Source organism: Bufo gargarizans, chromosome 2 (genome assembly GCF_014858855.1).
Source record: "Bufo gargarizans isolate SCDJY-AF-19 chromosome 2, ASM1485885v1, whole genome shotgun sequence".
NCBI lineage: Eukaryota > Metazoa > Chordata > Amphibia > Anura > Bufonidae > Bufo > Bufo gargarizans.
Window position 1 is genome coordinate 106,136,349 of NC_058081.1, and position 12,400 is coordinate 106,148,748.

General features: G+C 46.9%; 1 protein-coding gene across 1 annotated transcript in view; it reads right to left on the reverse strand.

The window, feature by feature from the left end:
• The window catches only part of SMAD6 (SMAD family member 6), a 51,535-nt gene extending 39,375 nt beyond the window's left edge, over positions 1-12,160 (reverse strand). The window contains exon 1 of the mRNA XM_044283153.1: positions 11,256-12,160. Coding sequence (XP_044139088.1) covers positions 11,256-11,649 — 394 coding nt within the window. The 5' untranslated portion in view covers positions 11,650-12,160. The remainder of the gene's footprint in view (positions 1-11,255) is intronic.
• Positions 12,161-12,400: the final 240 nt, after the last annotated feature.

Below are 12,400 nucleotides of genomic sequence, written 5' to 3' on the forward strand. Positions count from 1 at the left end.
TGCATACGGAGTACATTCCGTTTTTTTTGCGGATCCATTGACTTGAATGGAGCCACGGACTGTGATTTGCGGGCAATAATAGGACATGTTCTATGTTAAAACGGAACGGAAAAACGGAAATACGGAAACGGAATGCATACGGAGTACATTCCGTTTTTTTTGCGGAACCATTGAAATGAATGGTTCCGTATACGGACCGTATACGGAACGCAAAAAACGGCCAGTAAACTGGAAAAAAAAACGGCCGTGTGCAATAGGCCTAAGGGTTAACAACAAAAAACAAACCTCAACATTTATTAACCTGATTCTGCAGAAACACCTCCTATGTGGTCGTATACCGCTGTTTGGGCACATGACAGGGAACAGAAGGCAAGGAGTGCCATATGGTTTTTGGAGAGCAGATTTTGCTGGAATGGTCTTTGGGCACAATGTTGCATTTGAAGAGACTGATGTTCCCCCACAGTCCAAACCCCCAAAAAGTGACCACATTTTGTAAACTACACCACCCAAGGAATTTTTAAGGGGTGTAGCGAGAACTTCACGCAAAAGGTGTTTTATAGAATTTTTTATACTTGGGTGTGAAAATGAAAAACAAAATTTTTTGCTTTAGGCCCAAACTTTCATTTTTTTTACAAAGATAACAGGGGAATATCCCCTCACAATTTGCTATCCACTTTCTCCTGAATACAGTAATACCCCAACTGCGGTCAAATTGTAATTTGGGGATACCCCAGGGCTCAGAAGGGAGGGAGCGGCGTCTGGATTTCCGAACATGAAATTTTCTGTCAGGGTTTTTAAGAGCGATAATTTTTATTTATATTTTGTTAAATGAGCTGCGTGAGGGCTTATTTTATGCGGGACAAACTGTAGTTTTTATCGGCACCATTTTGGGGTACATTTGGCTTTCTGGTTGCTTTTTATCTCATTTTTTGGGAGGTGAAGTCACAAAAAAAAAACAGTTTGGTGTCATTTTTCATACCGTTTACTTGATGGGGTAGAGCAGGTGATAATTTTATAGATCCGGTCATTACAGACACAATGAAACCAAACATGTCTAGTTTTACACAATAAAAACATTTTTAAAAAGACCAAATCATGTTTTTGTGTTGGCATTTTCTTAGAGCCATATTATTTTTTTCTGGATATGGTCTTGTGTGTGGGCTAATTTTTTGCGTGATGAGGTGACGTTTTTATTACTACCATTTTGGGGTACATTCGACTTTTTGATTAACATTATGTTTTTTGGGAGGTGAGCTAACAAAAAATAAAATAAAAAAAATATGTTTTGGCGTAATGTTTATTTATTTATTTTTTACGGTGTTCACCTGATGGGGTAGATCATATGATATTATTAATATGGAGCTGGTCGTTGTGGACAAGGCGATACCAAATATGTCTATTTTCTTTCTTCTTCTATTTTAAATATTTTTTTAAATAACAGATTTGGGGGGAAATTTTTTTTTGTGTGTCCCCCATAAGGTCATACAAGTCCTCTGGGGGACATTTAATTTATTTTATTTTTTTATAGTTAACTATTGACATAGTAGCCCCAGTTACAGTGGAAATACACCCCCCAGAGAGGCTGGACAGCATAATACTGCACTGTACAGCCTCAGTGCAGGGCTGATCGTGGTCTATGGAAGACCCGGGCTGGGACAGGAAGAGGCATAGCGCTTCCTGATCTATATACATAGTGCTCATTGAGCGCTGTGTATACAGCGATCTAGAAGGCAGAGACATACAGAAATGGTCCCTGCCTTCTCTCTGGGGTGCCCTGCTGCCACTGAGAGTGGGACCCACACTCGGCAGCTGTACGATTAGCGTGCAGCTGCCATCTCTGAAAGGACATTCCAGAACGTCCATTCAGAGATAAACCGACCGCCCAGGAGGTTTATAGCCAATAGGCGGTTGGGAAGTGGTCAACTGATGACCAAACCTCTGGATAGGTCATCAGTATCTGATCAGTGAGGATCCAACACACAGGATTCACACTGATCAGCTGTTTGAGAAGGAATCTGCACTTACAATAGTGCCGCAGCCTTCTCCAACTTTGCCTAGGTCATGGGACGTCACATTCTTCGTCACGAGGCCTAGGAGCAGCTCAGCCGATACCAAGCACAGCCACGGCACTACTGACAGCACCAATGACTTCTCAAACAGCTGATTGGCGGGGGTCCCAGGTGTTAGGCCCCACCAGTCAGAGGATAGAGAATCAGTTTAAAAAATAAAATCACAGAAAACCCCTATAAACAGATGCAGCAGTAACACTTTGCTTATTGGCAAGAATTCCTTGAAAGCCTGAAAGTAAAGCCTCATGCAGACATCTGTAGAACACGGTCCGTGAGATACCGGACTGGCGTTGCAGGAGCGCACAGCGTCACTGGTTGCTATGATGCTGTGTGCTCCTGCAATGCCAGTCCAGTATCTCACGGACCGTGTTCCACGGACGTCTGCATGAGGCTTTAATAGTCAAGTCAATAGCTAGCCCATCTACAGCAACTAAATTTGATATTGCCATTCAAACCCTAAAATTACAAAATGTCAGGACACAGTCACTTTTAAAGGCAGCACACGGCTTGTAAGGCTACTTTCACACTAGCGTTTTAGTTTTCGGGTATTGAAATCCCTCATAAGGGCTCAATACCCGGAAAAAATAAAATAAAAATAAACACTTCAGTTTTGTCCCCATTCATTGTCAATGGGGACAAAACTGAACTGAACAGAACGGAATGCTCCAAAATGCATTCTGTTCCGTTTTGTTGCATTCTCATACCAGACAGCAAACTGCAACATGTTGTAGTTTGCTTTCCATCCTGGGATGCGGAGCAAGACACAATCTGCCACAATAGAAAACGGATCCGTCCCCAATTGACTTTCAATACAGTTCATGACGGATCAGTCTTGGCAATGTTAAAGATAATACAACCGGATCTGTTCATAACGGATGCAGACGGTTGTATTATCAGTAACGGAAGAGATTTTGCTGAACCCTGCCGGATCCAGTAAAAACACTAGTGTGAAAGTAGCCTTAGATGCACGAATATAAAAAAAAATCTCCAGCAAAAAAAACACACACAATACAGAATCTGCTTCAGGATTCCTTGTGTTTTTTTGGAAGTGGGTTTTATTCCAACGTTGTTTTTCACAAGCTTTTTTTTTTTTTTTTTTTTAATCCTGCCAATTTCAAAGGCAAGTTTGGATGATCATTGGACATGTAATCTGCACCAGGAATGAACATGCCACTACTTTTATTTTATTTTTTCACACCTTAAGCCTCATGCAGACGTCCATGGTACACAGTCCGGTATATTACGGACCGTGTACCACAGACATCTGCATGAGGCTTTAGTTTGAAATGGTGAGTGAAAAAAAATTAAATTAAAAAAACAAGTGTTTTGGGGTGTGGAATCTGCACATCATTCCCTATCTGGGAGGGCACACAACTATTATTAAAGGGATTCTGTCATCAGATTTTACCCCTATAACCTAAAGATATCCTCATGTCCGGACTAAGAAGAAGAATCCTAAGCTGGCCTTATTAAAAGTCACTGAGGCTCTATTTGTCCAAAAAACAGGTTTTTATAACCTGCCAATCACTTACTTAAGGTGCCCAAGGGGAGGTCCGTTAATACAGGGTGCCCGTCCGCACCCCTCGCCGTCCGGTGCCCAGCGCCGCCTTCCGTCTTCATCGCCGCCTTCTACAGCTCAGCGCCGCCCCTGCAATCCTCCCGTCACTTCGCTCAACCCTAATATGACCTGCAGATTGGCCGAGCCTAGTGCGCAGGCGCGGGATCTGGCAAAGGGACGGGAGGATTGCAGGGGCGGCGCTGAGCTGTAGAAGGCGGCGCTGGGGTGCGGACGGGCACCCTGTATTAACGGACCTCCCCTTGGGCACCTTAAGTAAGTGATTGGCAGGTTATAAAAACCTGTTTTTTGGACAAATAAAGCCTCAGTGACTTTTAAAAAGGCCAGCTTAGGATTCTTCTTCCTAGTCCGGACAGGAGGATATCTTTAGGTTATAGGGGTAAAATCTGATGACATAATCCCTTTAAGTGAGACACACTCGGGGGAATTTATCATCAGGGGGATTTTTAAAGAAAGTTGCCATAACTTTGGCCAAATTTACCAGATATCGCAGAATGCTTGATAAATTTGGTGCATTTTTGAATCTTAACACTTCAGCGTTGAGATGTTAGGCCTTATTCACACATCCATGTCTGTGAAAATATCTGTGTGAAGACAGTCCACGTTTCGTTTTTTTTATCTCCATGCGCAATCTGTCCACAATCATCACTGGATCCCACTGACTATCTAATGTGTATGTCTATCTGCCCCGGTTAAGTCAATTCTAAAGAAACACAAAAAAAAGAAAAATGTCATTTCCCTCCTTGGAAGACACATCTGGTGCCGCTTATCTCAAGCCCTGTTTCCCGTATAAACATGTAAAAGCCTGGGCTGGGGACACCATCAAATGGTAACGAGGATTGCATGTTAAATGACATTTTAAAGTTTATTATTTAAAGTGTTTTTCCAGGAATACACATCAGACCCCTGGAAAAAGACAGCATTTTTGTATATTCTCAGAACAGGAGATAAAGTGGTGCTCCTGGAGTCCAGGACTGTTTGATACTCCTTGTTAATATATTCCCTCTTAAGGCCCCATTCACAGGACAGTATTTTCACTTTGCAGCCGATCCGCAAAACATACTGACAGCACACAGCGTGCTCCCCGCATCCAAATGTCCGTTCTGCGGCACCTGCAAAAAAAGAGAACATGTCCTATTCTTTCCGCTTTGTGGACAAGGACCGAACGCTCCAATCCGCAAAATGCGGAGCACACACGGCATGTATCCGTGTTTCGCGGATCCACTATTTGCAGTCTGGAAAAACAGATATGGTCGTGTGAATGGGGCCTAAAAGGATTGCCCTGGCTCTAGATACTGATGACCAATCCTAAATACATTGGTGCATTGTCAGCTGAACCCACCAAAAAGGGCGGGTTCGGACACCAGCCTAATGTGTGGGGTGCTCCTGACTCTTTTCTGGCAAATAATGTCGGGGAGAGATGGATTGGGCGAAATTATTATTTTCGTGAGATCCTTCTGTTCTCTCCTCTGCCACTCAAACACACAAACACATTGGGCCAAGCCGAACATGTATGGGGGAGTTGGGAGAGCTGTCTGTTGTTCGGCCTACAGTTCTGAATGTGTATGGGCAGTCTTCGGGTAGATGCACAGTTTTTTTTTAAGTGGATTTTACACCCAAAAACCCTTGTCAAAAACCCATATAGAACTTCCCCACCGCTTTCAATGGGGAATCCACATATTAAACCATACAGTGCTCATTTTTTCAGCATGCGGTTTTAGAAACTACACCACAGAAAAAAAATAATAATAAGTGTCCTGTCCATGCTTAACGCAGATTCTACGTAGAATCTGCATCCAGAATTCCATTCAAAATGGCCGGGAATGAAAAAACAAACCCCATAAAAAGAAACACATCAGGAAAAAAAAAAATGCATGGAAAAAAAAGCTTGATGTGAATTCTTCATCAGGTTTTTTTTCCTGGCCCAAAATACTCTGTGTGAACCTAGCCTTAAGACAGCTCATCCATATCAGATCGGTGGGAGTCAAACACCTAGCGGCCCAACACTCAGCTGTTCTGTGTCAAACCCCCACCGATCGGAATACTGATGATCTACCCCAGACAACCCCTTTTTAGATTACTACAGCCTGTCAACATCTTAAAATGGCTGCTTCCAGGTAGTAATAGATTAAATCACACAACAAACCTACGTAAGATAGAGTTTTAAGTCCCTTTAACGTTAGAGGCCACAAGCCAGAACTTGGAAGACACTATAAGAAGCTCAACTAGACCTAGATTAACACTTTCATTTAGGAAACACTGATATCGCCAGGGTTTCCTGCAGGCCGAGGACATCCCTAGGACACGCGTTTCCAAATGCTGACTGCTTTCCCCACGTGTCTAATTTACATGTGAATGACCAGGGAGCCGTCTGTCACTATTTACCTAGAGTCTCTGAAGTCTCAAGGCCTTCAGCTTTCTTCAGGTAAAAAGAAACTGGAGTATCCTAATAGAATATAAACTACTGGTGCGCACGCCTCATGTCTGGCTCTGTCATGGCTAGGTTTTCATTTACAGAGGGCTAAAATTCAGTTGGTTGCCCTAGCCCTGTCTCTATATACCCTGATCAAAGCAGAGGGGGCTTGCCATCACCCACCTTGGCAACCGGAACCTGCCCCTGCTAGCTACACCCCTGAGTTAGTCCATCTAAGGGTACTTTCACACTAACGGTACTTTCACAATAGCGTTAAAGTTTTCCGGTATTGAGTTCCGTCCTAGGGGCTCAATACCGGAAAAAAACGCTTCAGTTTTATCCTAATGCATTCCATTCAGTATGCATCAGGATGTCTTCAGTTCAGTCCATCTTACGGTATTTGGTCGGAGAGACGGATCCAGTATTTCAATGCATTTGTCAGACGGATCTGCATCCGGATACAAATGCTATCGGTTTGCATACGATTTACGGATCCGACAGGCAGTTCCGGCGATAGAACTGCCTGCCGGAATCCTCTAACGCAAGTGTGAAAGTACCCTAATGAAGACACCTCAGTGCGGTTGGACTGTATTCAAGCCTGATAAGGGGCGGATTCACACACCTGGGTGCCAGCTGCGTTGCCCGTCTATATTACGTGGTCTGGCTACAGATTTAAAAGGAGTTTTTCCTCAGGATAGGCCATCAATATCTTATGGGCGGGGGTGACTCCCAGCTACCCCACTGATCACCTGTTTGAAGAGACCTCTTCCTAGGCCAGTGATGTCACGTTCATTGGTGACATGGCCTATTTACAGCTATATCCCATTCATGTGACTGGGCTGCAATGCAACATACATCTCTGTGCTTGGTAAGCTGAGAGATGGCTAAACGGCGGGGTGTCATGTTTTTCGGACCCTCTAAAATATGACACTGATGACCAATCCTGAGAATAGGCCATTAATATTAAACTCCCAGAAAACCCCTTTAACTGACCCAAAGTCACAGTATCATAGATCTCTATCTATGCCTTTCCCAACACTCATTTGTCAGGGGAATGATCTTTCATAGAGCACCTAAAATCATTTGTTGGCAGCACACTATAAGGCTACATGCACAGGACCGTATGTGTTTTGCGGTCTGCAAATTGCGGATCCGGATCCGAAAACAAAAAATGCCATCCGTTTTTTTTTTTTTGCGGATCCATTGCAACAATGCCTAAAACGGACAAGAATAGGACATGTTCTATTTTTTTGCGGGGCTACGGAACGGACATACTGATGAGGATAGAACACACTGTGCTGTCCCCATTTTTTGCGGACCCATTAAAATGAATGGGTCTGCATCCTATCCACAAAAAACGGAACGGACATGGAAACAAAATAGGTTCGTGTGCATGAGGCCTAAACAAGGAGGTGCTGAGGACAATATACAAAGTGAACGGGGTATGAATGATCACAATAATGATTATTTTGTCCCATTTCAGTTTGCATCAGGTCGTGTGAGAGACACTTGAATATCCTCGACCAGCACTTGTTATTGGCCTGTAAGGGGACGCTCTACTTCATATACTATACACAGGGAATTTCTAATACGCAGTGGGGATGGACCTAGCAATGTACTCCCGGAATCAAACCACCATCATAGAGACCAAATACAAAAGACCCCCAAAAAAGAGTCAACTTCTAAGTGCTCTGGTATGCACTGCGTCTTAAGAAATGCACAGGGTGCTGCTGTACTTATCAGTCCTATAAATAGGTTTTCCTTCTGCCGTATGATAGACCACCTTTAAGTAACCATATTGATCTGCAGATCATTATATTGCTTTCTGCACGGTTCCATTGATCCGCACACAATAACAGCGTGAATCTTGCCATATAGCACTCCTTCTCAAATATCATGGAGCCTCTTATTGCCCAGGAAGGGGGCGGGTGAGGGACATGCTGGGGTCTGCACAGATTACACTGGAATGTAACACAGCCCTGGTCTAACATGGCTTCTTTTTTTTTTTGCAAACGCTTTCCTCTTGTGCAATTAATCCAAGTTCACTCCTAGAAATACTGAAAAGGTCTACATGAAGGTTTACATCAAAAATGGTTGTATGATGGGTCATTTTCTTCACACCGCAGATGTTATCCATGGCATTAACAAGGATCCTTCAAATGCACCTTTCCTGTGAAAAAAACACACACAAGATGCCTGAGGAAGACCTCCCTACTGTATTCAACACCAGAACAAGTGCCCAGCAAACAAGACTCAGGACCTGTGATGGGCGCTTTAGTAAATATTCAGAATCCTCAAGAAACAATACTGAACAATCTTTTCTTATAACTCTATATTGCGCTGTCCTTCTGTTATTACTTCTGGAAAAGTCAATAGGAGAGCTCACAGGATTGTATGAAGGTTCTTTTAAGGTCCCCATACATGTTAAAGTGTATGGAACACTGATGGTATATCGTTAGCATATGCCATCAATGTGCGGCCCGTACCCATCTCCAGAACAGGACCCCCGAAGTGAACAGAGAGCAGCCACAGCCAGTCTCCGTTCACTGCTATGGGAGCTCCGAAAACAGCCAAGCGCTGGCTCAGCTATTTATGGCAGTCCCATAGCGGTGATTGGAGGGTGACTGCGCTTCCGTGGCTGCTCTTTGTTCCCTTTGGGAACCTGTTCTAGAGAGGAGCGGGTCCCGCACCTATCTGACACTGATTGCAGATCCTAGCGATATGCCACCAATGTCCCAGATAAAGTCTATTACACTGGCGATTTTTCGGCAGATGACTGCCAACGAGCATTTGAATTAACGCTCGTTAGCGATCATCTTGCAGTGTAATACTACCGCCGATTGCCTGTTGAACGATCAAACTGAGGCACGGATGGGAAGGCACGGGTGCCTCCGCACCGCAAAAAAAGTAGTGCATGCGGACCATCAGATGCGGATCGCGGACACCATTCAAGTGGGCACATGGCTGGTGCCTGTGCATTGCAGACCACAGTACAGGCCCGGCTGGAGCCCTTAAAGGGAGCTCCCAACTCTCCCCCAACAGATGGTATCGGAGAGAAGGATCGGGTGAAATTAATTTCAGACCAATCTTTGTGTCCTTCAGGAGATAAGCTGCCATCAGAGGTGTCTGGTAGCGGCTTTCTCCTCACCCCATTGACAACACATACATGCTCGGCCGAACTGAACATGTCCGTATATGGGGGAGGCGGGAGAAATGACTGTGCAGCCGACAACTGCCGAATGTGTGTGGCGGCCTTAAGAGATCAATATAAATGTAAACCTGGTCATATAATGTAATAAAAGTTTGAATTCATCTACTGCATTTCCTTCAACCAACATAGCCTTGAAATTTCCAAATCAGGGTACAGTCACAAGTTTAGATTCTGGAAGCAAAAATCAGGAGTGAATTATAAAAGGGGAAAGTATAAAAGACAGATACGACTTTTCGTTTTTTACAACTCACTCCTGGTTTTGACTTCCAAGACTCCATCAAGAAACCTGACCACGTGGTCGTAGCCAGACACTTCAAGTAGTTCAAGTCACCCGATGTATGGGAGCAGCTCCTATGGGATTCTGAGCAGGTAGATCTTTAAAAATGGCCACGTTCACCAATAAAGGCCTTGTCTTAAAGGGGTAGTCCCAATCTTGGACATTGGGGGCATATCGATAGACGGGTCCCAGAGATGGTATACTTAGAACGGAGCCATGCACGTGCAGTCACCCTCCATTCATTTCTATGGGACTGCCGAAAATAGGCAAGCAGTGCATTCGCCTATTTTCGGAAGTCCCACTGAAATGAAGGGGAAGGACAATGCGGAAGCGTGGCCACTGCTCCACTCTTCTATGGGGCTTACAAAAACAGCCGAGTAAGTGCTCGGCTATTTTCGACAGTCCCATAGAAATGGAGGCTGCCTTCGTGGTGCTCCCTCTGGCACTTTGTGGTCTCCGTTCTAAGTATATCAGACATTGGGGGCATACCCCAGCGATAGAACACCAATGTCCAAGATGGGAAACCCCTTTAACAGAGTTGCAGTCCTAATATTAGGCTGAAAATGGGCGTCAGACAAGACAGCTATTAAGGTCGTTACGAGCTAGTCCATCATTTTAGACATGTGGCAAAACATTCCCAGCCAGGACTGTGACACATAGAGGGGTCTGTCACCAGGTAGACCTCTTTAATAGGCCCATTGATGAGGACAGATTAACACGACCGTGTCCGGTCCAGGAAGAATGGTCCACGTGATGGCTGCATCTCCCAGGACCCAGGCCAATCGCGGAGTCAGTTCCTACCTGATCATGGGTCGATCATCATAAAATGTGAGTACAGTAAAATAGAGCCCCAATCAGATAGGAACCGACTGTATCAGAAATCACTATGATGGAGTCCGTTCAGCTCAGGGGAGCCACAGTCAGTCCGGAAGATGAGGCTGACACACGGACTGTGTTTCCCGGACCGAAGACGGTCATGTGAATTGGCCCCTAAGAAGGGGATGTTGGGGGATTCAACAAACGGCACAAAAATCCTGAGCAGACAGGCCAAGACACTAGGCATGGGTAAGCCGGTAAGTGATCCCCCCCCCCGGCCAGTCAGAGAGAAGCAAGCACTAGATATGCCTTCATATAGAGGTCTGTCTGGTGACATCATGAGCAAAACTGATCCTCAGTCACCTGAGAGGAGGAACCACTCTGCAGCCTCCAATGCCATGGGCATGCCAAGCGCCTTCACCAGCAGAACCCAATGCAGAGAAACATGATGGCACGCCAGGGTGACCGACATCAATGGAAGTCATAGGTGCACGTCAAACACCAACTACGTTGACTTCTTAAGCCCACCATGGGCCAGGCCATAGCTAGACTACAGTTTGTGACCCCCCAATGTAAGTGGCATTGCCAGTTAGTGCCATGGCAGTCTGAACTGATCAGCCCAATTCCATGGGGCTAACCCCCAACCCCTGCAATTTCTGCATCAAGAAGCCACTTGTCAGCGCAGATTTTAAATCCACGGGGGGAAGCCACATAAACAGCAAGGCAGAATCCCACAGGATACAATGGGGCCGATTTTGCAGTGGAATAGGCAAGGCACCCCTAATACAAGTGCTACTGGAGCCGACTCTCAGCAGTGTGCATGTGCCTATTCTGACAGGAAGCAGAGATACTGAAAACAATGCATATAGGTGCGACACTAGGGGAGCACTCACCGGGTCCGCACAGGCGGCTGTAGTGGTAGGGGTTGCAGCACATGCCGTTGCTGTCCGCTCCTCCGGGCCCCTGACACCCGCTCAGCGCTTTCAGTTGCCCGGGATGCTGCAGCTCAGGCCAGCGGAACAGTCTGCAGAGCAGCAGGTGAGGCGGGGGCCCGGCTCGGGTCACCAGCACACAAGCTCCGGGCGCTGCGCCCCGGGACTCCACCGCCTCCAGCAGCGTGCACAGCGCCTGCTCCTTCAAGCGCTTCAGCACGCCTGACGCCGCAGAGCCCAGCTCCGGGGACCCGCCGGGCGGCTCGGACAGACCGCAGCAAGACACTCCCCCATCACCGCCCGCCCGGCTCCGCCACAGGCGCCGAACCAGCCCGGTGCGTCTGGACTTGAACATGCGACGCCCCCGGCGGGGATGCGTCCGGCTGTTAGAGGAGCCTCAGCGCTGACCGAGGCGAGCAGCGGGGGAGAACCGGCATGTGTGGCTGCGCGGAGGTGGCACAGCCGCAGGGATCCGCGATCGGTGCCTGGGATAAATGGGGGGGACAGGACGGGCTCCGCACACAACAGCAGGAACCCGACAGCGGCTCCCGGGTCACATCTCCTTCTCGCTCCGGAGCTGTCACATGGCTGAGCGCAGAGGATGCAGCTCCGGGCAGCGCACAAGCAGCATCCTGCCTGGGGACCACACTGACAGGGATGCTGCAGAGAGCCCCGTGCAGCGTCCAGTCCTCCAGCGCTCGCCTCCTCCTGCTGCTGCTGCTGCTCCGTGCCCGGCGGCTCCGCTTCTCAGTCGCTGTGCTCCGGTCGGTAGAGCTGCTCCGCCGCCGCACGCCTCACTCCGGTTCCCTGCTCTCTCCCTCGGCTCGCTGCTCTTTGTGCTCTAGCTCTCACACACACACTCTGGCCCAGCACCGGGCGCCGCCATTGGCTGCCCCCAGTCATGTGACAGTCTAGACACTTTGGCGGCTCCGCTGCACTGACTGTTGCGCAAACAAATCTCAAGTTTCTTAACTCTTAAAGGAGCCGCTCCCCTGGTTGTAACCAGTCTCTGCCAGTGCCTGAGCAGTGCAGCCGCTTGTAGTGTGCCAGAACTAGCTGCTGCTTGTTTAAGAGCTGCACTCAAGATGCTCTACTACAGCCCTCCT